Genomic DNA, 25,345 nt, shown 5'->3' with positions numbered 1-25,345 from the left:
TGTACGCTTCACAAAGGAACACGAGCAGCTGATACAACGACAGTGGGGTTAAAAAATGCTATATTCGTCCTTTCAAAAGTAATGCCAGAGATACAGCTATTTTATTTAATTATAACTTTGAATTTGAGGTTACGCATACAATGATAGATCAAGAAGAATGAAATAATGTGGCAATTAATATTAAAATACATTATCATGTCTACACATGAATAAATTTCATATCTACAAATTAATAAATCTGTATGGACCGAACTTAGATAAACCAGAATTCGTTAAGAGGATAAAAGATATCATATTATTAATTTATCAAATTATCATTTGTGGTGATTGGAATCAGGTAATGGATATAAATAAGGATACCTATAATTACAAACACATTATAATGCAATGGCTAGTAATGAGCTAACTGGATATATAGATTATTCAGATATATTATGCAGTTTTAAATGTACAAAATTTCATTTCTAGATTTTCTGATTTAAAGGTTAAAGCTGAACAAACAAACTGAATTATGGATAGGATAAAAAAAGAGATCTAGATATAAGCTCTGTGAGGAATGGAATTTTAAGCTTTTGGGAATAGATTATGATAATGATTTAGAAAAGATGGTGGATATTAACTATAAATATAAATTTGATAAAATAGAAAAAGAAATGAATTTACGGTCAGTGAGATCTTTGACATCAATGGGAAGAAATATAGTTATAAAATATATGCTTCTGCCAAAACTGAATCATTTTCCATACCAATCCCTTGGGATAACCAAAAAATTCAAATATACGTCTTGGCTTTGTTTGGAAAGGGAAACATAATAAAGTTATTATGTCACTACCACCCAGATATGGTTAGTGTATCAGTTGTTAAAAATGTTAAAAATGTTATTGTAGCCGTAGACAAATGTATTTCTGTAATCTTCAACTAGCCTTGCACCAAGGCTGTAATGATAGAATTCCATGGGTGTGTAGAAATTCGATCGTGCTAATAGGCAAGTCTAGATATGTGGAAAGTACTCCAGTCTCTAAGAGGGACATCTTGATCTTATTATTTACATAATTTAGAAATTATGATTTATCCAATAAGTATTTCTTTAGAGACTTGTGCAAGTCTATGTTCAACATATGGTTCCTGTTGGTCGTTGACAACAAGTTTGCGACACGGGGCTGGAGATGTGGTATCTGGTTCTCATTCTCCTTGTGTTTCCATTTGTCCAAGTTGACCGTAAGTAACGTTTTATAACAGTATTCTTTATGTAATCTGCTCAAAAGTTGAACATCCGAATCGTTCATTACTATAAGTAATGTCATGGCATATAAAATATAGCAATATGAAAGGATCAAAAGAAATTAAACAACACCCTTTAATTTCCTTTGTGTTGCATATATCGTGATGAAAATCGTTCTCTGTGTAATTAAGTCAGTTCCAGTATTAAACAATGGGCATGTGAGAGAAGTAGCATGGAAACAGATAATTCCTTGTCACGAAATCAAGCAACATGTTTTAATTATCAAAATAGCCAGGTGCACGTCGTGCAATCCTTATCTTGGAAACATGTATTTTTCAACACTGACTTTATCGTTTTGGTCTTTTTTTTATAAGATAGGTACACATTAATAATGGAACCTCTTTAATCTGGAATATACGGATAAATGGACGTCCTGACTTTCAAAAATAAGGAAATACTGTATGCAGACGTAACTGTTCAAGCTCATGTTTCAACTTGTTTATTTGTTGTTTAACGCCGCAAATGAAGAGCTTAGAGCTAAAAGAGGCCAAAATGCACTCTTGCCCTTTTTGCTTATTATTGCATAAATAACATCTATGAGTTCTTGTCTACCTGTAGAAAAAATAGTGCATGTTTTCATTGATGCGTTTTTGAAATATAGCTACTTAAAATTCTATAAAAGGGCCAAAGCCAAGTTTCAAAAGGGCCAAAGCCACTTTGCTAGACTTTAGCCCTTTTAGCTCTCATTTCCGTGTGTGGTTGAGACTGGTTGTCTGAGAGAGATTTTGAAAGTTGGTCACCTTATTCTCATATTTCAACTATTGCAACAAAGTTGGCATTAGTTTAAATCATTTAGATGTACTTCAATAGTATGTGTTTGTACTTTCAGTAGTAGTTTATCAATCTCACATGTTAAATCCCTGCAAATGCATGAGGGTAAAAAAGGGCCAAAATACAGACATTGGCCCTTTCCACCCTTACACAAATTAAAAACGTAAGTTTATTTCCTTTTTTGAATGTTTTTATAACAACATTTATATCTCTGCTGTCAGAATGCGTTAATGTCTAGGAATTTATAGGTGAAAAAAGTTAACATACATGATATTATGTGTTTTCATTACTTTTCTCAAAACAGACTCCACTTGACATTGGCCCTAATGGCTCTAAGCTCTTCAAATAATTGAACCTCTTTAATCTGGAATATACGGATAAATGGACGTCCTGACTTTCAAAAAAAAAGGAAATACTGTATGCAGACGTAACTGTTCAAGCTCATGTTTCAACTTGTTTATTTGTTGTTTAACGCCGCACTCAGCCATGTTCAAGCTAAATGACGGCGGTCTAAATAATCGAGTCTGGACCAGACAATCTAGTTATTGACATCACGAGCATCGATCTACGTAAATGGGATAGCATGACATGCATCAACCAAGTCAGCGAGCCTGACCATCCGATGCCATTAGTCGCCTCTTACGACAAGCATGGGTTGCTGAAGAACTATCCTCACCCGGATCTTCACGGGTTGTATCAAATTGGGATTCTATTATAGAAGTTACTTAAAACCTCTCCGTTTTCACTGGAAATCTTTATTTTAAATTTTGCTGGTGTTTATTGCTGGTGTTTTTGTTGGTGAAAAACTAATCAGAAATTGTTCAAATTCAAATCTTTGCTTGGGGTATTTGTGCGGAATTATAATTTACATAAAAGTTAATATTTTCAGTTTTAGCACGGGGTGTGAGTGAGTGAGTGATCTGGGTTTTAAGCCGTGTGCGTGTGTGTGTTTGTGTGTTTGTGTGTGTGTGTGTGTGTGTGTGTGTGTGTGTGTGTGTGTGTACTAGTCCGGGCTAATGTCGGTTTTATAGTTCTAGCCCTCTGAGATACCATGCAGTGGTACCCCACTAAGACACAGTAAACTGACTCCTATCCGTCTTTTGGCACGATGCCACCGGGGATCGAACCACCGATCATCCTCTCTCTCGACAGGCGCTCTATGCACTCATCCTCGCGAGGCAAGGGAGTTAACTGACTATAAAAGTCCAGTTTCGACCAATGCCGAACTAGGCTGGTATTATGGAGTTACATTTTGGCTGGACTAACGAGTCTATGAATAGTCCAATCAAAATCGCGCAACGAAATCGAAATCAGGTTCGTAAACTTTCGTGCAGATTTCGGTCGATTGCAAAGCATGTGCACCGCCAACTCGTTATCAACAGATATTTTCCGAATCTTTTCATGTTTATAATCAAGGTGCTCGCGTGATGTGATGCACTTCGCGATGTAAGACCCGTTTTATCACAATATAGATCTTGATTATCGATCAGATCGTCTTGACTGAGCGCCGCCATTTTGTTTGAAACAAATGCAAGTGATACGAGAGGTGGAATCTGATTGGTCCATAGGAGAGGCTTAGAACTCGTAATAACAACTGGTGGCGCTACGATCGAGCCCAGGAATTCCAGCCTAGTTCGGCAAGAGTGGAAACTGGACTTTTAAAGTCAGCTAACTGTCTTGCCTCGGGACGATGCTATCCACTAGACCCCATTCATCAGCCGACTCAAACTAGACACGAGTAACGGTTATAGACACCGACACCGTGTGTATTCACGGGTGATGGAGGAACGTGGTCTATTCATGCAAACCTGTGAAGTATATAGCGGACACTCGTTGAGTATGCATGGACTTATTGACGACAAATTACAGGTAGCTAAACCGGACACTCGTTAATCCGTAACAGTTACATTTCAGCATGCACGGACAAGTCGGAGAACTGCGAGAGTTACGGAGAAGCGGTGTGTGACGGACTGTACCAAGCGTGGGCCGTCGAAAACTGCAGGAGAACATGCAACCTGTGTCACGGTCAGTCAGCATATACTGCAACAAACATAAACATTGATGATGATGATGATGATGATGTAATGATGATGATGATGATGATGATGTTCGTCATCTTATTATTATTTTGAGTACTTAAGGCCAGTGAGAAACATACCTAGGGCCATCCTGGGACTCGAACCTGCGACGTGCGATTTATTATATTCTAGATCAGTAAGGTCAAGTTATACTAAGGTCAAGCAGGATTATTCACAGTTATGTGTTTTGTTTATTTGCGATTACAATATTTAGAGGACTATTTCCTCATCCGCATCGTTAAAAAAGCAAAAGCTTCATCGTTCATAACAGATGACTACTTACACGCGGATGGATACCTGTTATGGCTAACGGGTCGTGTCTCTTACAGTTGACGAAAACCGACACGATCTGTAAGAGATGAATTCGGTTAATAATTAACATAACCCACTAGACACTCGGAAGAACGTCATATATGTTACGTTCCGCGTAACATAAAAGTTTCGGGACTGTAAAAATATGCACCTTTATTTCAAGTTAGTGGCGACAGGCGCATAGAACATAACATTACAGAAATAAAATTACTGATAATGTGACTTATACAATTTCATTGCATTCAATATGAATTTCGATAGCTGTACAATAGTAGGTTTATGTTTAGATGACATCAGACGAACAAAGGATTCCAGTGACGGATTTACAAAGTATTTAGGATCAATGAGACAATAGTAGATATCTGATATTGGAGCCCAATTATATACCCTACATTATCTAAATAAAGTAACATGTACGCGTTTGGGGGGAGGCGGTCCTCATGCATTGATGATGTTTCACACCAGAATCAAACACTACGAAGAAGTCAGTTGACATACATTGGATATCGGCCACATTCACCATAAACTATAGCATTAGATGTTTGTGGTCCTATTTGTAAGAAGTTTTTACAAGCCAGTAGGTGGATTATCTCTACACTCTCAAATCTATTGATATACAATCCGTAACTGCCTTCAGCTCGTAAGCTATTCTCTAATTAATTCGGGGGCACGGGTGACCCGGTAGTCTACAGCTGTCTTATTCGTTGTGCATAGTTGCTTACTCCCAAATCAAGCTGACACGCCGTGATATAACTGAAATACTGTTCAGGGCGGCGTTAAACCCAACTCACTCTAATTAATTCACCGATTTATTGTATTATCTTTAACTTATTTTATAAATGAATTTTTGTTAATCCTTTCTTAAATTCATTGTTTTTAAACACACATCAGTATCGCCAAGCGGCACCTCACTATGCAACGACGTGGGCGACGATTGTGTGGATTACGACAAGTCGTCATGCTCGGATCCCAGTTTCGCAGATTGGGCGAAGTACAAATGCCGCTACTATTGTCGTCTCTGTACTGGTACTGCGCTCTTGGAATGATATCTTTGTTTGTTTGTTGCTTAACGCCGCACTCAGCAATATTCCAGCTATATGACGGCGGTCTGTAAATAATCGAGTCTGGACCAAACAATCCAGTGATTGTAATCATCCGCTCGCAATTGGGATACGATGACATGCATCAACAAAGTCAGCGAGCCTGACGTTTCGATCCCGTTAGTCGCGGATTATTTACATACTTCGGGAACTTCTGCTCACAAAAAGCACCCTCCGTGTATCCGCTTGCAAATTGCCAATAATGTGTCATTGAGCATCTGACATTTTAGTTTACAGTTTGCAAACATGGTATCGTGTTTTGCTCAGGATAATGAAACACTTCTCTTATATTAAACTAGTTCAACGAACACGTTATATAATTACATTTGTGTGAAAAATTTCAGCTGATGAGTTGGCTGCAAAAGATTTGGAATCGATCCCGCCAATACGTGAGTATATACGGTTATATTTGACAACCCAAAGGTGGGGTGAAATGGGGTTTGACGTCGCGTCTATACAAAGTGCGCGCGCGTGCGTGCGTGCGTAGCTGCCTTTACTAGTCCGGACTAATGCCGATTATATTGTGCAAGCCAACTGAGGCCATGCCGCATGTTAACATGAATAATGGGGTGTTTTGGTGTTTTGGTTTGGGAGTTAATAATCTCTTCCTGAAAATCCTTGAAAAATTGCTTCTGTTGGAAATAGCAAATTGCAGCGGCCTGGCAACCCATGCTCCTGATCTGCTTCAGTTTGCCGAGACAAAGTGAACTGTCATGACTACGGGGCGCATGCGTGCGATGAAGAATTCGAGGCCTGGTCTAGACTGAACTGTTTGGAATACTGTGGCTACTGTAGAGGTAGGTCACTGCAAATTTATTTGTTTGTTGGATCAGAGCATTCTTGGGGTGAGAAATTGTTTGAGAAAAAATAAGTGAGTGAGTGAGTATGGTTTTACGCCGCTTTTAGCAATATTCCAGCAATATCACGGCAGGGGGACACCAGAAATGGGCTTCACACATTGTACCCATGTCGGGAATCGAACCCGAGTCTTCGGTGTGACGAGCGAACGCTTTAACCACCAGGCTACCCCACTGCCCTGAGAAAGAATAAGGTGTCAGTGTGCTCTTCTTGGTCAATAAAAGCATTTATGAAAACAATTACCAACAACGCTTTTAACAAGACCATACAGCATATTCCCGGAACGATCTTCGTTGTAAAACTGGGGGCATATATATACAGAATCCTGGAAGGGATATTGTCACGTGGTCGTGCATCTTACCTCTGTTTGTACACAATTTTGATTCGGCGATGTCGCATTGTTGCCCTTTGGTTGAATAAAAGAACATTTTATTCAAACACGACAATGCGATAAATGGCTACAATGTCGCGTTGTCGTATTCTATCGCTTTGGTTAACTTTGACACTTTTTGTTTGTTTTTGTAACGCGACAATGCAACGACGCCACGAGTGAGTGAGTGAGTATGGTTTTACGCCGCGTTTAGCAATATCCCAGCAATATCAAGGCGGGGGACACCCCAAATGGGCTTCACACATCGTACCCATGTCGGGAATCGAACCCGGGTCTTCGGCGTGACGATCGAACGCTCTAACCACTAGGCTACCCGACCGCCCCTCGACGCCACGATGACTATTCTTTGATTCAATATATTTACGCCAAGAAACCAAACAGAGACTACCAGGATTTCATCAAGCAGGCAATGGAATCTGGATCTTCCTTCCTGTTCGCGATCACCTGATTTTCAGTGATCCATTCATATAATTTTCACCGCTATTTTGCCTTTTACGCCCAGTGGAATCTGTTTCGGCGGATAATCGAGACTGATTGGCGTTATATATTTACGTTGGATACTGGAAAAGTTATGTCAGAAAGGTATTGACATAATAAAGACCGTTCCATACTGACCATCACAGGTTTTTTGTTGAATTCTCTTCGGGAGATGGGTTTCAATATTTGGGTGTAAAAAACAATGATGGTTGGCTTAAAGGCTGTGGTGACGAGAGGTCAGTGTGTCCAGGGTATGGACATGGTGACCAACACTCAGCTGTGATCTGGTTCACGTCATCTTGCCCTGACACGGATCCTGGTCAATATCTCACTGACCACGTCAGTGACCTGTGCCGGCTAGGTTACCGTAATCTTGTAACTAGTTGTACCTTATGAAACCCATAATTTATAACCCATGTACATTATTAAGATACATATACGACACACTGACTTTGAATGACAAGACAGTTACAAAGGTCAACACTAGAGCAAGAGGTTTGAGTCGGCTTCAAGTCGCATTGGGGTAGTAAGGTGGCTAACGTCCGCTGGTCCCGTCAAAGACATGGGTTCAATTCCCCAAATGATCATCCAGTCTATGTAATAGCAGGATTATGTCAAAAGGCTGCATATGAACGATACTGAATACTCGCTTTTAACAATATTGCAGCAGTATATCAACAAGGGACATATAAACGTGCCAGGCACCATCGTGGGAAACAAAACCCAGGCAATCAACCTGTCAAGGCCATGCTGTGTCCAATAAACTACCCAACCCCCCTTACACAAACGCTTGTTCTGATTTGACTTGGGCAGTGATAACTTGCAGGCATCGCCCATCCACCCCGAGGCTGCAAGGACACCGTGAACAACTGCAAGGACTACGGCCGCAGCCTCTGCAGCAACGACACCTACTCAATTTGGGTCGACGACCACTGTAGAAAGACATGTGGTCGTTGTCAGGACGGTACGTCGGCAGTTTACGTTAGACAAGACAATGTAACAATATTTAAAACTGAAAAGTACCCAGTCTGCTGCCACAGGAAGAATACTGTAATCGAGTCAATACAGATTCATTAAACACAGAGCCAAAAGCATATAGAAGTCATTATGTATTTCTGACAGTTGAATTGTATAATGACGCGATGATATTCTTGGATATCTGACAACAAAAACATGAAGTATTAATGCCTTAACTACATGCGTATACAGTGTTGTTTTTGTAACCTAACAAAAAGATAGCTTGATCCTTGAGATGATCCTTGAACTGATGTCATGCCTCTTAACCAGACTACTATGAACTCTTAATTTGCGAATTTCTACCCTAACTATATCAAGTTAAAATGACTTTAGACTTCTATCACAATATCAGTTTTATTGGAACGTTCATCTGTAACCATGCTCTATATCTCGCATTTTGGTAAACCTACATTAACTCCTGGACCTATTCTAAAGGTTTTCGCGATTTTAAATTACCTGCCCTTGAATTTCATTAACATTTTACCGACCAATCAAACGTGGAGATAAGGAAAAATAAAATTGGTAAGGGAGGTAACTCGTACTGCATCGAAATCAAAGGCACCGCCAGCTTTTATGGAAACTTTTTAAGACATCCATTCCGTCAAAAAATATATCCGAGGGCTTTGTTTTGCGTGTTAGTCAGTCTTTCAACTTTGAATTTCCAGCAAACTCTATGGTAGTCAGTGGCTGGTCGCTATGTTGTTGAAATTGCCAACCCATCATTGAGGCTGGTTTGTAACTCGCATGCTGATTGGTCCGTTAGACCCAGTAACGTAGCCAATCAAATTGGCCTAAGGAAATCAAGGGCAGGTAATTAAAGATCGCGGAAACTTTGTGAATGGGTCTTGGGGTTAGTGTAGGTTTATCGAAAAGCGAGTCCTGGAGATATAGGGGTGATCCGTAACAAACGAAAAGTGATCTGGGATTTAAATATCATAAATGCAGTTCAATTACGTGTACACGTGTATATGTGCTTTTCAGTTGACGACAACGTGCTGCCTTCTGTACAATCATCTGCAGAGTCCATTCGAGGACCAGCGGTCATCCAAGACTGACCATTCACGCGACCATGCCCACGTGTTGTTTCAGGAGCTAGGAATTAACAGTAAAAGATCCAATGACCACTGAATGCTCGCATTTTCGTGCTATGTCATCAACCAATTCTTGATGATTCCAAGCTTCGATTACACATCAATTCATTTTCTCAGCACCGTCGAAAAGAGTTGTCATTGTTTTATTGTCAACAATTCAATTAAACGCATCTGTGACGTCATTCTTTTGTTTCAGCCCTCCATTATTTTTCAGGAATGGAGTGGTTGTCAATTATACATTCTTGAAACAATTTTTTAACTATTTTGACTAGTGAAGAATGTCAAATTTGGTCGGAATTTGGTCGGAAAAACGTCTGAGACCTGCCTCACTTCGGGCTTTCCTCCCACATTAAGCTGACATGCCGCGATATAACTGTAATACTGTTAAAAGCGGCGTTAAACCCATCTCACTCACTCACTCGATCAACGGTTGAACCCTAACCTGCGCTCAGGTCATGACGGACGTTACGTAATCGTGTTGGCAGGCACTGACCATATTCTTCACATATCTATATTTGGCACCAGTAAAGAAGGCAGTCTTTGAGTTGGCTCAATACACTCCCTGTATTTGAACAGTGACAGCAAATGAATGGTGTCTATGTTTACGACCTACATAGATAGCTGTATATCTCTCCCACGCCTCCCACACACTGTACCCACCTCCAGCTCATCACGTTGTGACCCCAGGTCTACAGTTTAGTCAGGAACACGGTACATTATAGATAGTCGAACGGTATTAGTGCAACATTCAAGCGCTGTTATCCTAATGTTTCTTTTATATATATATATATTAAACCCAACTCACTCACTCCCATGTATGTATGTATGTATGTATGTATGTATGTATGTATGTATGTATGTATAACAAAATATAAGTATAACAAAATATAAGTATAACAAAATACATTAAATATATCGCATTTTCATAAAAAAAAATAGTGAGGGAGTGAGTGAGTTGGGTTTAACGCCGCTTTGAACAATATTCCAGTTGTATCGCGGCGTGCAGGTTATTGTGGGAGGAAAGCCCGAAGTGATGTAGGTCTCAGACGTTTACCACCGTGGTGGAACCGACGGGTAGGGTGCGGTCAAACCCAGAAAAATAACCGGGCGAACAGAGATTCGAACCCAGTTATGGAAATGCTACAAAATGGGGAAATAATGGATGATAATCAATGGGGAAAACATCCCAAACAAATCCTTTCTTAGTGTACGTGATGACGATTTCAGTCGAAAACAAAATGAGTGCGTCGGGTTAGCTTAATGGTTAAAGCGCCGACCCTTCGCACCAAAAGTCTGGGTTCGAAACCCTCATGCATACCCTGTGTGAAGTCTGTGTCGGGTCTACCCTGCCGTAATATGGTTGGAATAATGCTAAAAGCGGTGTAAAACGAAACTCATACCCTTACAAATTCCAACTGTTTCTTGAGAAATTCAGTGTTGTGTAGGGGCGGTCGGGTAGCCTAGTGGTTAAAGCGTTCGCTCGTCACACCGAAGACCCGGGTTCGATTCCCGACATGGGTACAATGTGTGAAGCCCATTTCTGGTGTCCCCCTGCCGTGATATTGCTGGAATATTGCTAAAAGCGGCGTTCACTGTTCAATTTTCTCTTAGTATGGTTCATATACCACCCGGAAGAGTGACGACACAGCACGACCCTACACAACACCTCGCTGTGCAGAGTTGCGTCCCTTGGGCACGCCAGAAACCTATGATTGTGGGTTCGAGTCCCGGTTCACCCCAATTATGTTTCTAGGTTTGTCAGCACCATACCCGTGCTCGTGCGTTTCACCTAAGTGGTAAACGTCTGAGACCTGCATCACTTCGGGCTTTCCTCCCACATTAAGCTGACACGCCGTGATATAACTGGAATACTGTTAAAAGCGGCGTTAAACCCAACTCACTCCTGACCAAGGGGGGAGCGACGACACTCACATATGATATCCCATCTTCAAACAGGTCAGGGTGTTAAATGCCATATGGCTTTCCAGAACAATAAACTATTTATATGCCATTGCTCAGGACATGCTTTACCCTTTTCGCGAACACCTGGTGTCATCGCGAATTTTAAGTGATCGATTCATATAATCATCACTGCTATTTTGCCTTACGGCCATTTGAATCTGATGATCGAGACTGGTTATTGTCTGGCCTTGACGTTTCATATTCACCATATTAGGAATTTGGACCTATACATCACAAATGAAGTTAAGGAACACTCGATGTTTTAACATGACTATGGATAATCTAACATGGCTGGTGAGTATTGCAACACAGTCTTCTGGTTGCGGATGGTAATTAACTTGTTTTAAGTAGTATATTTTCAGTATTAATGACTCAGTTAATCATTCACTCAATCGAACAAATTGAAAACAAAGAAACACCACTGACCTATATATCGTTATTTAAAAAAAAGTCTTATCTGTGTGTGCCTAGCGACATATGGTCATCGAATCACATGTGACCCTTCCTGTAAATGTGATCTTTCTGACCAAGTCAGCCGCAGGTCACGGGATGAATTTGTCTGCGCTCCTCGTTGTCGCGGTTGTCGGGCGTGCCTCGGCACAGTTCCAGCTATTCTTCAACACCCCCGGGATCCCCACATTACAACCCGTGGGTCCAACACTGGCCCCTGTCGGCCCCGGGGGATTCGACCCGAGTAAGTATAGGCAGGACATATGAAACGAACTTTTCCCTATGGTGAAATGCATGTGTTTAAAAAAGTGCTGTCTGGAGAGGTTTGTTCAGAAATATTAGTGCTTTGTTCAGGAATATTATTGCCGATATATTTGTAACACCAACAAAATAACTCATGAATGGAATAAATAGTGAATAAAATGTCTCCCGTCATAAATTAAACATTTCACGTACTTCCTTTGATATATACTACAGTTAAACAACTATTTGAGTGTTTCTATTTTCACAAGTATCGAAACAACAAGTAAAAAAGTGAACCTATTTCAGGTCAAATATTATTGACAACAAAAGCCAAATGCTCTATGTACTGGGTGTATTCTTGCTGATCTAGCATGTTTTAATTTGAAAATCACAGAGTCAATTAGGCAGGCGTATAGTAGTTCCGACAAGAAGTGAAATACACAACATCGAGTTTATATTGTCACAGTGTTAATTTAGAACTTTAAAAACATAAATCCAAAAGACGTTAAAAGATGGTACTTGTTGTTACCCTGTCTAGCGTTCGGAACTAAGGGGCTAAAACAAGGACTGGTCGGCTCGGAGTCAGTATACTGTGTCTGAGTGGGGTATTCATGTTAAACTGAGGCATGGTATCTCAGTGAGCTAGCACTATAAATCGGCATCAGTCCGGACTAGTACAAGCAGCCACAGGTCATTCACAGGGAATTGACTAGACAACCACGATAAATGCATAGACATACATGTATATATACAATCGAACACCACGACTGAAATTACATTTGTGTTTGTTGTTAAACGTCGCACTCACAAATATTCCAGCTATATGGCGGCTGTCTGTAAATAATCGTGTCTGGACCAGACAATCCAGTGATCGATATTTGTGAGCAACGACCCTCGTCGTCGGGGGAAGAGGACACGCTATCAACCACATCTTCCCGAGGCAAGGGAGTTAACTGGAATCCAGTTTCCACCCTTGCCGAACTTAGCTGGAAAATATAGAGTTATATTTTGGCTGCACTAACGAGTCTCGTCATAGTCCAATCAAATTCGCGTAACGAAATCGACATCCGGTTCGTAAACTGCCGTGAAGATTTGGTCGATTGCAGGTTTTATAAAACATGTGCACCGTCAACCTGCCGTCAACAGTTATTTTCCAAATATTTTCGTGTTCTTAAGCAAGGTGCTTACGTGATTTGATGCACTTCGCGAAACAAGACCCCTTTTATTACAATACTGATCTTGATAATCGATCAGATCGTCTTGACTGGGCGCCGCCATTTGATTCAATTACAAGTGATATGAGAGGTGGAATCTGATTTGTCAATAGGAGGGACATAGAAGGTACATAACTCTTAATATCCCAGACATTCCAGACTAGTTCGGCAAAAGTGGAAAATGGACTTTTACAGTCAGTTAATTTCCTTGCCTAGGGAAGATGCATGAACCAAGTCACCGAACATGACCACTCTATTCATTTGGTCGCCTCTTCTAGCCTTGGATCCCCACGGATGACTGAAATTACAATCTGCCATACTAATGAATCTTCAAGCTAATACGTTTACAAATGTAAGAGGGGGTTCGTGAGTTCATTGAACGTGACACGCATATGGTTTATACATTGTGTATCTGTGATTATACGAAGTACATTGTAAGTCATTTACTGTGAAAGGTTGCGTCTCTTATCCGTGACAGGATCCGCTGTTCATGGGTTGAAGAAGGAGGAAAACCTAAGATGACGAAACTTGGAGAGGTTGACCTTTTGATGAAATCCACGAGCACAGGTCTGTTGCTGACAGACCGTCAACACTTCAAACCCATGATCAGCGGATTATGCCATTATGACAATGTGAAGTGCTAATAACAAACCCGAAAGATGTTTGTTTCTTTATTTACAAGTAAATAAAGCTGTGAAGTGAGTATTGTCGACTTAATTAATTATAAGAATCGACATCGATATAATTTTATTTTACGGAGGCACTCGTATAAACCGGTGTGCACACTGCGTTAATTAACCCACTACAGTAAACTACGGTTATAACGAACTCAAAGGGACCACTAATTTTAGTTCGTTTTAACCGTAGTTTTGTTATAAGCATATTTGCAGCATATATACAACAAATGGGCGGGACTAAAAAATAAATTCGTTATATCGGTCGGTTCGTTATAAGCGTGTTCGTTATAACCGTAGTTTACTGTACGTGGATTCGCAGTGTCCTCGCCGGTGTTGACATTTAAACCTCCATAAACGCAAAACTGTTGAAGTCGATTCATAACATAAAATATCTACATCGTAAAGCCTACGACAAATATCATATTAAATCTAGCCTAAAAGACATTTTAATGTGCGATTCTGACTGTGTTCATAAATCACTATAAAATAAATAAAACTATTACTCATTTTTCTATAGAAATTCTTCACCATATATACTCACACAATGTATGAGTTGTAGTAAAACAACTATGAAAAATGCACAAACCTGAATATGATTCTTGTATATGATAATCGATAAAGACTAGCTGTTACTATAAACTATAAACCGCATGATACCTTCTCACATCGGGGGCACGGGTGGCCCAGTCGTCTAAGGCGCCGCGATTCGCTGTGCAGAGTTGCGTCCCTTGGACACGCCAGAAACATATGATTGTGGGTGCGAATCCCAGTTCGCCCCAAAAATATATCTAGGTTTGTCAACACCATACCTGTGCTCGTGTGCTGTGCTATTACTGAAATACTGTTAAAAGCGGAGTTAAACTCAACTCTCACACACACATACACACACACACACCTTCTCACATCAGACAATTCATATACCCTTTTCTCAGATACTTCAAAATATGATCATGAATTGTGTTTTAGCCAAGATTTTGTGTGAAGAAAACACAACGTATATATATAATTTTGTACGTTGTACATGTGGCCTGAATGCTAAAAACCTGTTTTTTGTTTTAAAAATGTAGCCATAATGTACTGTTATTTCCACAGATTGCAAAGACAAACTGGACAACTGTAAGCTGTTCGGTGCGGATTCGTGTAAAGCTCCCTATGATGGCTGGGCTAAAGAAAACTGTGCCAATTTCTGCAAGTATTGTCAAGGCAAGTTTACAAGCCTCCTTGATACCTTGGAAGCTCGTCTTTACTAAATGTTGTGTACACCCTTTTAGTTCACGGATTTTTGGCCCACAAATTCAGGTCAGCATGTCGGGAAAAATAATTCCAATTTCAAAAATCGATTTTGGTTTCCTCAAAATGTTGAAATGTGTGGGCGGGAATTTTGAGGATAATTATTTGCAGGTTTCGATGAAAGTATTTAATAATCTATTTATATTGTTAGGGAGAGTAAATGAGTTTTTTAAAAACATTTAATTTATTTCTAATCGGCGGCATAGAAAACACACTGCTCTTTTTTATTCAATTTTTTTAGTTTGTTGTTTCGTAATTTAAACCAAGTTTGATAACATCTGGCCTCAGTGATATATACTACAGTAAAGTCTCTTTCGTACTGTGATTAATGGAGGTAGGAGTAATGCCCCTTTGTAGTCATTCTGGCTGGATCTGGTTAAAAGAGGTTCCACGTCATGGGTAACTGTATCCCGATACTTAAAGACAGTCATCGAGTCATACGTAAAGGCTGGAAGACCTCAAGTCACAGGTGACCTTGATATGCCACAATGGAATAATCTTCATACATCACTACCTTGAATGAACGGATCTGGCGTGTTATTCAAATTAGCATTTTAGTGGGTATTTGTTACGTAAAGCCGTCATGAATGCCGTTCTTGAAATTCGTGGCCGATGGCTATGTTTTAACCATTTAAGCAATTGTGGTCTCCGGAATGGAAAATACAATTCTATGAAAAATGAACCTTTGCCAACATACAAAGATGAAGCCAGGTACTGCCAAAAAGAGTGAGCCTTTCACTATCTCTATCACATCACGCCGGGTTCTAGCCGGCTGTCCCATCGCTCTTAATAAAGGTAGATCCGGGGTAGAATAGGTCTGCAGCAACCCACGCTTGCCGTAAAAGGCGACTATGCTTATCGTAAGAGGCGACTAACGGGATCGGGTGGTCAGGCTCGCTGACTTGGTTGATGCATGTCATCGATCCCATGATTGCGTGGATCGATGACCATGATATCAATCACCGGATTGTCTTGTCCTGACACGATTATTTACAGACCGCCGTGAATAGCTGGAATATTGCTGAGAGCGTGTTAAACCACAAACATACATAATATAGGTAGAAGTCGCTACTAGTTATAGCCAAACAATTTCCAAAACTGTCCGGGTCCAGGTATGTATCTCAAATAACTTTAAAAGGAGACATTTCCATATTGGACAATCAGTGATATAAAGTATTCACTATACCAGCTGTGGAAAATGCCATTTATATATCCTGGTTACCACTGAAGGCAGCATACGAACCAAACAATCGAACGATGGATACATCGAAGAGTAGATTCCATGTTTGGTCAACAGGATATTGATTAATCTTTCTCCCCACAGGACCGACACAGGCCCCTCCCCCGTGCAAAGACGTCCTGCCAAACTGTGACCAGTATGATGCAAAGTCCTGCACGGACCCATCGTTCAAGCACTGGGCAGAGGACAATTGTCGGTACTACTGCAGACTCTGTTCTCGTAAGTAAATACGCTGATAAAGGGACGGCCATATTCCAGAGGACGGGGACTTTGTTTCTGTATCAATTTATAGTACATTTTCTTATCTGAAAGGTGCAGCCAAACGCAATGTCTTTTAACCACAACTCGTTTTTTAATCAGAGCTTGAAAACATACATTTTCCTATCTGAAAGGTGCAGCCAAATGCACCTTTTAGCCACAACACGTTTCTAATCAGAGTTTTAAAACATACATTTTCCTATCTGAAAGGTGCAGCCAAATGCACCTTTTAGCCACATCACGTTTTAAATCAGAGTTTTAAAACATACATTTTCCAATCTGAAAGGTGCAGCCAAATGCACCTTTTAACCACAACACGTTACTAATCAGAGTTTTAAAAAATACATTTTCCTATCTGAAAGTTGCAGTCAAATGCACCTTTTAACCACAACACGTTTCTAATCAGAGTTTTAAAACATACATTTTCCTATCTGAAAGGTGCAGTCAAATGCATCTTTTAAACAAAACACGTTTTTAATCAGAGCTTTAAAACATACATTTTCCTATCTGAAAGGTGCAGCCAAATGCACCTTTTAGCCACAACACGTTTTTAATCAGAGCTTAAAAACATACATTTTCCTATCTGAAAGGTGCAGCCAAATGCACCTTTTAACCACAACACATTTCTAATCAGAGCTTGAAAACATACATTTTCCTATCTGAAAGGTGCAGCCAAATGCAACTTTTAGCCACAGCACGTTTTTAATGTACACCCAATCCCTACCGGTAAACGACATTAATAAACACATACCCTGGTCGCGTTGCATGCAGAATCAGATTCAGATTCAATTTTGTGTTTAATACCTGTGATCATTTTGTTATGCAGCGTCCGAACTGAGCATGGTGGATTCAATGACAACTCCGATACCTGCTTCATGTAAGTCAATGTTGTCGCGTGTAACTCAACGTGCGTGAGTTGTGAGTGTTTAAATGCATGTAATAGTGGCGGTTGTCATTTGTTACGAAATGTTGTGTCAACACTAAGATTTTGTTTGTTTGTGTGTTGTTTAACGCCGCACTCCAGCTTTATGACGTCGGACGGTGAATAATCGAGTCTGGACCAGACAATCCAGTGATTGACATCATACTCATGAGCATCAATCTACGCAGTCTCGAGGCAAGCGTGTCCACTAGCCTGTATCAAAGCCTGGTGGAAACAAGACTTTTATGAAAAGGCTAGTGGACGCTCTTGCCTCGCGAAGGCGAATTGGGATACGATGACATGCATCACCCAAGTCAGCGAGCCTGACCACCTGATTCCATTAGTCGCTTCTTGTGACAAGTATGGGTTGTTCATTACGAAGATCTATTCTAACCCGGATCTTCACGGGACGTCTGTAAAGGACCTTTATGACTAGCCGGACCAATTTTTCTAATCAATATTTAAAAATCTCGCAACGTTTTCATAAATATTATTTTATTATATATAATGATAAACAGCGACTAAAATACGCTATCTGCGAGTCTCTGATTTAAACAAGCCGACAGCATGCCGAAAGCGAAGTGACCAATCCATAATGGCGGATATCGTAGCCCGTACATTAAAATGTTGCATTGGTAAACGGAAACGAAATTGACATTGAATAAATCATGCAAGTGCCTTTTCTGTACAGGCAGTTACATTTCTAAATGAACATCCTGTACATGTGTTTGCTTTCAGATTCGAAGTTTGAAAGTAAACATATTAGGTCATTCTTCCAGCAATATTCATGTAAAGTTTGGTTGTCCTTTTATAACATGTGTTTCCAAACAAAGTAGATTGTATTAAATGAAGATATGTCAAACTTTTCTTCTTTTTCTCTTATGCTATTTGTTGCTTTTAATATGATATTTATTGCCATTTTTTTAACAAATATTTTGTACAAAACAAAAATTAAAATGTCATGAGATATTTTAGCACATGTATAAAGGGGGAATGGCACTGTACTGCAGCGAAAGCGAATTATTCCTATATGAGTAAACACTATTTGTATTGTAACAATCATTATATTTTCGCGATTTTCGGAAATCCACCAAGGTGAAAGAATTGTTATATGTGTAACTTCTGCCGTAAGTCTAAAAAGTAAAATGTTTCTGGGGCATCAACGCGTCAGTCCTTAATTCTTATCGACGTCTTAAACAAAATATTTTAATTGTTTTTCGATACTGTCGCCCAAATCCAGTTAAATGATGAAAATAATTTTTTTTTGAAAATCATAAGAAAAAACCGCAAGTCTGTCCAGTGGAGTGCAGTGGATTTTATATCTTCTGTGTTGTTTCAACATATTTTTATTTAAATTGTGCACAACTTATTTCAACTTGGGTATATAACTTTCATTAACACTAAGAGCAAAATAAAGTAACTGTTGTTCTTCTCAGACATGTGTTCGCTGCTACACAAATTGTTTTAACAAATCAAACAGAAAAGTAACTTTACCAATGCATGAATTACTGATATCAGTATATGTGTAGTTTTATTTGTGATTATTGATTATTGATTATTCGTCTTCGTGGCACAGCCATTTTGACGAGACCCTTTACTTCTCCGAATTCTCGTCACCGACCATTTAAAAAAATACTTCAACCTTTGTAAAAAAAAAAAGTTCACACAAATGTATTGAAACTGTATGTGGATATCTTCAACATAATGGGGCGTATTTTGTAAGGGGACAATGGAAAGTCAGAGGATCAAATTTAATATATGACCTGAAAGGAATTTATGATATGTAACTTACTTCAATCATTGCATTTGAATATTTAAGCCAGTAATTCAGAAAATATGTGTCAATCAGTTCTTAAACGTGTTCAAAACATCGTATCTTTGATGCAGTTTTTGTTTACATTTAAAGATGTAGACTATATAGGTGAACTACAGTAGAATGCTACCCGTATCGCCGCTAGTTCCGAGGACTATGTATATTTCAGTATGTAAAGACAAGCTTGACTGCCGTCTGTATGGTAAAGACTTGTGTACCAACCCAAAGTATATCCACTGGGCCAAGGAAAGCTGCCCAGCATTTTGCGGCATATGTACTGGTGAGATTATGATCATTATGTTTGTGTCGATTGTAATATTTGTCGTAACAATACCAGTGATGATGGTGATTTTAATGTATGTAACATGTATTCGGTTATTGTTGCAATAACATCGAGGATTATGATGGTAATCGTGATGTTGATTCATTTAGAAGACGAAGATGATAAAATGTATTTACTCGTCATTACACTAGTATTGATAAGGATGAGTGTGAAAATGAAAATTGTGACACCTGATGTCGATTGTGACATTCATTATGTTGCTTACATTTATGGCGATACCATTAATGATGATGTTGAGACTAAAATTGATAGAGACGACAAATATATATATTGACGACGACGACGACGATGATGATGATGATGATGATGAATCCGACGACGATGACCATGATGATGATGTCGACGAATACGACGATGCCGATTATGTTTGTGATGACGAATACGACGACAAAGATGATGATGATGATGATGATGATGATGATGATGATGACGACGATGATGACGATGATGATGATTCAGGTGTCGCAACCCCACCACCGACTTGCGCTGACAAATCCCCCGACTGCGCGAGGTACCAAAAGTCGACGTGTACCAACCCCGCCTACACAATCTGGGTAGAGGACAACTGCATGAAGTATTGCGGGAAGTGCGGCGGGGGTAAGATACAGAAACATGCACTTTAAAGAACAAATACGCGGAGCCACAACAAATTGCGTTTTTTTGGTCAATATAAGAGCGTCAGTTAAAATAATAAAACTGTTTATTCTCTTTGTTGTGGTTATTTTATAATGCATCTCAAATGATTACATTAAGGCCAAGTTGAATTATGTTCTCCGTTGCGGTAAACTTTGCAATATTATGAACCACAAAGAATATCCATGTGTTCATGACAATTTGGCGTGGCTACGTATAGCGATATCAAGACGTTATTGAAAGAAGAGATGACCCAAAGTCTCCACTCACTCACTCACTCACTCTCACTTAGAATTAGCTGGTGTGGCTACGTTTAGTCATATCAAGTCGTTGGTTTGGCCCAAGGTAGTCATGTCAAATAGTTGGTTTAGCTCCACTAAATCGCAACAAGCAGTTGGCTTGGCCCCACTTGGTCATAACAAGCAGTTGGTTTAGCTCCAAGTAGTCACGTCAAGCAGTTGGTTTGGTCCCACGTGGTCATGACAAGCAGTTGGTTTGGTCCCACTTGGTCATGACAGCAGTTGGTTTGGTCCCACTCGGTCATGACAAGCAGTTGGTTTGGTCCCACTTGGTCATGACAAGCAGTTGGTTTGGCCCCACTTGGTCATGACAAGCAGTTGGTTTGGTCCCACGTGGTCATGACAAGCAGTTGGTTTGGTCCCACTTGGTCATGACAAGCAGTTGGTTTGGTCCCACTTGGTCATGACAAGCAGTTGGTTTGGTCCCACGTGGTCATGACAAGCAGTTGGTTTGGTCCCACTTGGTCATGACAGCAGTTGGTTTGGTCCAAATTGGTCATGACAAGCAGTTGGTTTGGTCCCACTTGGTCATGACAAGCAGTTGGTTTGGTCCCACTTGGTCATGACAAGCAGTTGGTTCGGTCCCACTTGGTCATGACAAGCAGTTGGTTTGGCCCCACTTGGTCATGACAAGCAGTTGGTTTGGTCCCCCTTGGTCATGACAAGCAGTTGGTTTGGTCCCACTTGGTCATGACAGCAGTTGGTTTGGTCCAAATTGGTCATGACAAGCAGTTGGTTTGGTCCCACGTGGTCATAACAAGCAGTTGGTTTAGCTCCACGTAGTCACGTCAAGCAGTTGGCTTGGTCCAACTTGGTCATGACAAGCAGTTGGTTTGGTCCCACGTGGTCATGACAAGCAGTTGGTTTAGCTCCACGTAGTCACGTCAAGCAGTTGGTTTGGCCCCACTTGGTCATGACAAGCAGTTGGTTTGGCTCCACGTAGTCATGACAACCAGTTGGTTTAGCTCCACGTAGTCACGTCAAGCAGTTGGTTTGGCCCTACTTGGTCATGACAAGCAGTTGGTTTGGCTCCACGTAGTCATGGCACTTCGTTGGTTTGGCTCCACGTAGTCATGACAAGCAGTGGATTTCGCTTTGTCCCCACAAGATGCTGGTGTGCCTTCAATACCGGAGGCTTCAAATCAGCGATAACTCAAATTCTCCACTCACTCACTCACTCACTCACTGACGTATTATCCAGGAGGTGCGCCTGTCATGCAGCCTGTGAACACTGGCCTAACACCGAAACCAAACTTCCCCGTTCCCCCGATGAGAGGGAAATAAAGGTAGGTCGACGCTTTTTGCTCGAGGATAGACTAAAGTGTCATCGCACGTGAACACATACCCGTCAGATAGCAGTTTGACTATAAGCCTCTGTCATCTCCATGCAGTGAACATGGTATTTCATGGCTTACTACTTCTTTATGCTGTCACGATGCAACGTTTCGGTAGAGATACCTTCACCGTTGTCAAGCAAGATTGAGGTAGGACAGTACAGTACAGGCAGTGAACATGGCCATTAGATTGAGCATTTCTTCTACCTTATTCAAACCTGCGCAACTGTAAGACTGGTACGTTCTTGACTAGGCCGATGTGTCATTTCTCACAATTTAATTTCAAGTTCAGAATAAAGGTATTATGATTGTTATTAATACTAGAATAGGATATGAAGTTTTTGTTAATTCAACAAATTTGTGAATACATATTTTTTATAATTAACATATTTCCCAGAGTAAAAGGCTAATTACTCATCACTCATTGATGAGTCACCCGTCGATTCAGCAACACGTAACTAACAGGCGACTAACAGGCGACTAACAGGCGACTAACAGGCGACTAACGGGAGACTAACAGGCGACTAACAGGCGACTAACGGGCGACTAACAGGCGACTAACAGGCGACTAACGGGCGACTAACGGGCGACTAACAGGCGACTAACAGGCGACTAACGGGCGACTAACAGGCGACTAACAGGCGACTAACAGGCGACTAACGGGCGACTAACGGGCGACTAACAGGCGACTAACCGGCGACTAACAGGCGACTAACAGGCGACTAACGGGCGACTAACGGGCGACTAACAGGCGACTAACAGGCGACTAACGGGCGACTAACGGGAACGGGTGGTCAGGTTCGGTGTCTTGGTTGAATTATGTAATCGTATCCCAATCGCCTAGAACGATTCTCATGATATAAATCACTGGTCTGGCCCAGACTCAATTATTTACAGAATTCTTTCACATAGTTGGCATGTCGCTGAGAGAGGTGTTAAACATTTTTGGTAATAACTCACTTCAAAACGGCACGATGCCGTTCGGGAGTTTAGATGTTTTAATGTCGCGGTCAGACACAGGTGGAAATGTTAAATCAAATTAATGATACATTTCATATGAACTTTCTGTTTCAATTCAAATTAAACAAACTCGCATACTGCTTGTACCACTCTCCCATACGTTCGTTAAGGATACGCATATCGTTGTGAGGACCTGCTATTAAAACAACTTCAGCGAAATCCATTGTTACATATAAATATACCGTAATCTATCTAAAAAAGCGTTTCATACATATGAAGCGCACGTAAAATCTGCTAATTGTGCTCATATTCCCAGTTGACACCACTCGGCTCATTTCGCGCAAATAGTAACAGACAGGCATACTAAATAGTAGCAGACAGATACTAAATAGTAGCAGACAGACATACTAAATAGTAGCAGACAAACATACTAAATAGTAGCAGACAGACATACTAAATAGTAGCAGTTAGACATACTAAATAGTAGTAGCAGACAGACATACTAAATAATAGCAGACATACATACTAAATAGTAGCAGCCAGACATACTAAATAGTAGCAGACAGACATACTAAATAGTAGCAGACAGACCTACTAAATAATAACACACAGGCATACTAAATAGTAGCAGACAGACATACTAAATAGTAGCAGACAGACATACTAAAAATGCTCTTTTTAGAATTGTGAAACCTTTAACCCGTTGCTGAATCATCTTTCGCTCACAAACATAATCATTTTACATGTGCTTTAGAAATACACACTGATTGTCATAAGAATGATGAAACATCGAGATGGAAGAGAGAGGTGTTGTATTTTTCACGTTACAATTCGTGTACAACTTGTAGGTGATAAGAGAACCTAAGAAATATAAACAAAATGTTTCACCCTGTTTTATGTCACCTTCATAAAAGCAACAAGAAGGGCAGTTAATATTTCGCAATATGTGGTTACCAAACAAATCTCCATTTCATGCCGCGCTCGCTGTTAGGTTCTAAAAAAATGACTGATTGACCCACAACAGTGCCATTACTGGGAAAATTAACAATCCCTCCACCCCCACCCAAACACACACCTACTTACCCCCATCCCACCTTACCAAGCACAAGACAACTGCAGCCGTACTTAAAGGCACATATTAAAGTATGTAATGGTCAATGATGCCATCATGCTCAGAACAAGAACTGTTATTTCCAGTCACTCATTTGTAGTTTGGTTCCAATAACATAAAAATACATGTCACCACTGCGTCATGCACGTGTCTGCATCTCCAATGCTTCCTTCGCCACCACACGCATCAGTACAGATGTTTATTGTGCCAAGGTGTTCTCTGACAACTGTTTCCAGATGCACATGTGATAGATGATGTTTATGTTCCTTCCAGCTGCTGGTGGTGGTTTCACTGAAGAAGAGAGAGGACATTGACCTTTCAACATGATAGAACTACCTTAGGGTATTCAAACATACATTGTTTTCGGAATTTCTGCCAATAAGGCAACGGACATCTTCTATATCTCCGGGGCTCGCATTACTGTAAACCTACACTAACCCCTTGATCCATCCCCCTGGTTCTTGCGATCACAGATTATATTAATTAACTGCCCTTGGTTTTCATGAACATTTTACCGATCGATCAAACATCGAGACAAGGGGGGAAAATTGGTGAGGGACTAAGTGTGAAGACATCCTTTTGTTCCAAAAACATTGAGGACTTTCTTTCGCGCATCTGTAAGTTTTTTCAATGGTAAATTTCTCACAAACTCGTAATCAATGGGATTGGCCGCCATGTTGTGATATGCTCAACCCAACATTGAGGCTGGTTTGTGACTCGAATTTTGATTGGTCCGTTAGGCTGAGTAGCGTAGCCAATCAAATTGGCTAATGGAAATCAAGGGCAGGTAATTTGAGATCGCGAGTACCACGGGAATGGATCCAGGGGTTAGTGCAGGTGCACCGAAATGTAAGCCCTGGAGGATGGAGACGGGTGACTCGTGAGCAGTTGTGATTGCATTGAATACTTTCATTCATCCATGTACGGGTTATATGTCAATAAATTGTATTAGTTGCAGGCTTATCAGGAGGGAAATACGGTCTGACGTACCTTCTGTGTCCGTGTCGACAGGTGATGAGTTCACGGACACACAGAGGACACATCTAACCGTTTCCACGAGGGATAAGCCTACAACGAATCCATTGTACCTATATGTTATGGTTGTGTTATGATTTCTTCATCAGAATGCGATGCGAAGCCGTTGTTTGCAATCCCATTACAATCAGATCTTGGTCCTCGGTACCGTTTGCCAGAGACCGGTGGACATCCATTTACTGAA

General features: G+C 40.5%; 1 protein-coding gene across 1 annotated transcript; it reads left to right on the top strand.

Moving 5' to 3' along the window:
- Positions 1–1,105: 1,105 nt before the first annotated feature.
- LOC124119045 lies at positions 1,106–24,597 on the top strand. The gene is made up of 15 exons (XM_046481433.2): positions 1,106–1,218; positions 3,968–4,078; positions 5,335–5,469; positions 5,888–5,932; positions 6,233–6,340; positions 8,096–8,233; positions 9,268–9,290; positions 11,811–12,033; positions 15,016–15,126; positions 16,538–16,672; positions 17,538–17,588; positions 19,616–19,726; positions 20,249–20,386; positions 21,923–22,007; positions 24,400–24,597. The coding sequence occupies exons 1-14, from the start codon at positions 1,167–1,169 to the stop codon at positions 22,003–22,005; spliced, it is 1,464 nt and encodes a 487-aa protein (XP_046337389.2). The 5' UTR covers positions 1,106–1,166; the 3' UTR covers positions 22,006–22,007; positions 24,400–24,597.
- The last annotated feature ends 748 nt before the right edge of the window (positions 24,598–25,345 follow it).

The sequence above is a fragment of the Haliotis rufescens genome, unplaced genomic scaffold, assembly GCF_023055435.1.
Source record: "Haliotis rufescens isolate VD_foot unplaced genomic scaffold, xgHalRufe1.0.p SCAF_12, whole genome shotgun sequence".
In the NCBI taxonomy this organism is placed as follows: domain Eukaryota; kingdom Metazoa; phylum Mollusca; class Gastropoda; order Lepetellida; family Haliotidae; genus Haliotis; species Haliotis rufescens.
The sequence above is the reverse complement of the archived record's forward strand: the minus strand, read 5'-3'. Positions and strand labels throughout refer to the sequence as shown.

Excerpts from the sequence above, each read along its gene's own strand:
- LOC124119045 (XM_046481433.2), top strand. The coding sequence starts at position 1,167 with ATGTGGTATCTGGTTCTCATTCTCCTTGTGTTTCCATTTGTCCAAGTT. Across the intron at positions 12,034-15,015 it reads CCCCGGGGGATTCGACCCGA|ATTGCAAAGACAAACTGGAC; the intron begins GTAAGTATAGGC and ends TTATTTCCACAG. Across the intron at positions 20,387-21,922 it reads TTGCGGGAAGTGCGGCGGGG|GAGGTGCGCCTGTCATGCAG; the intron begins GTAAGATACAGA and ends CGTATTATCCAG.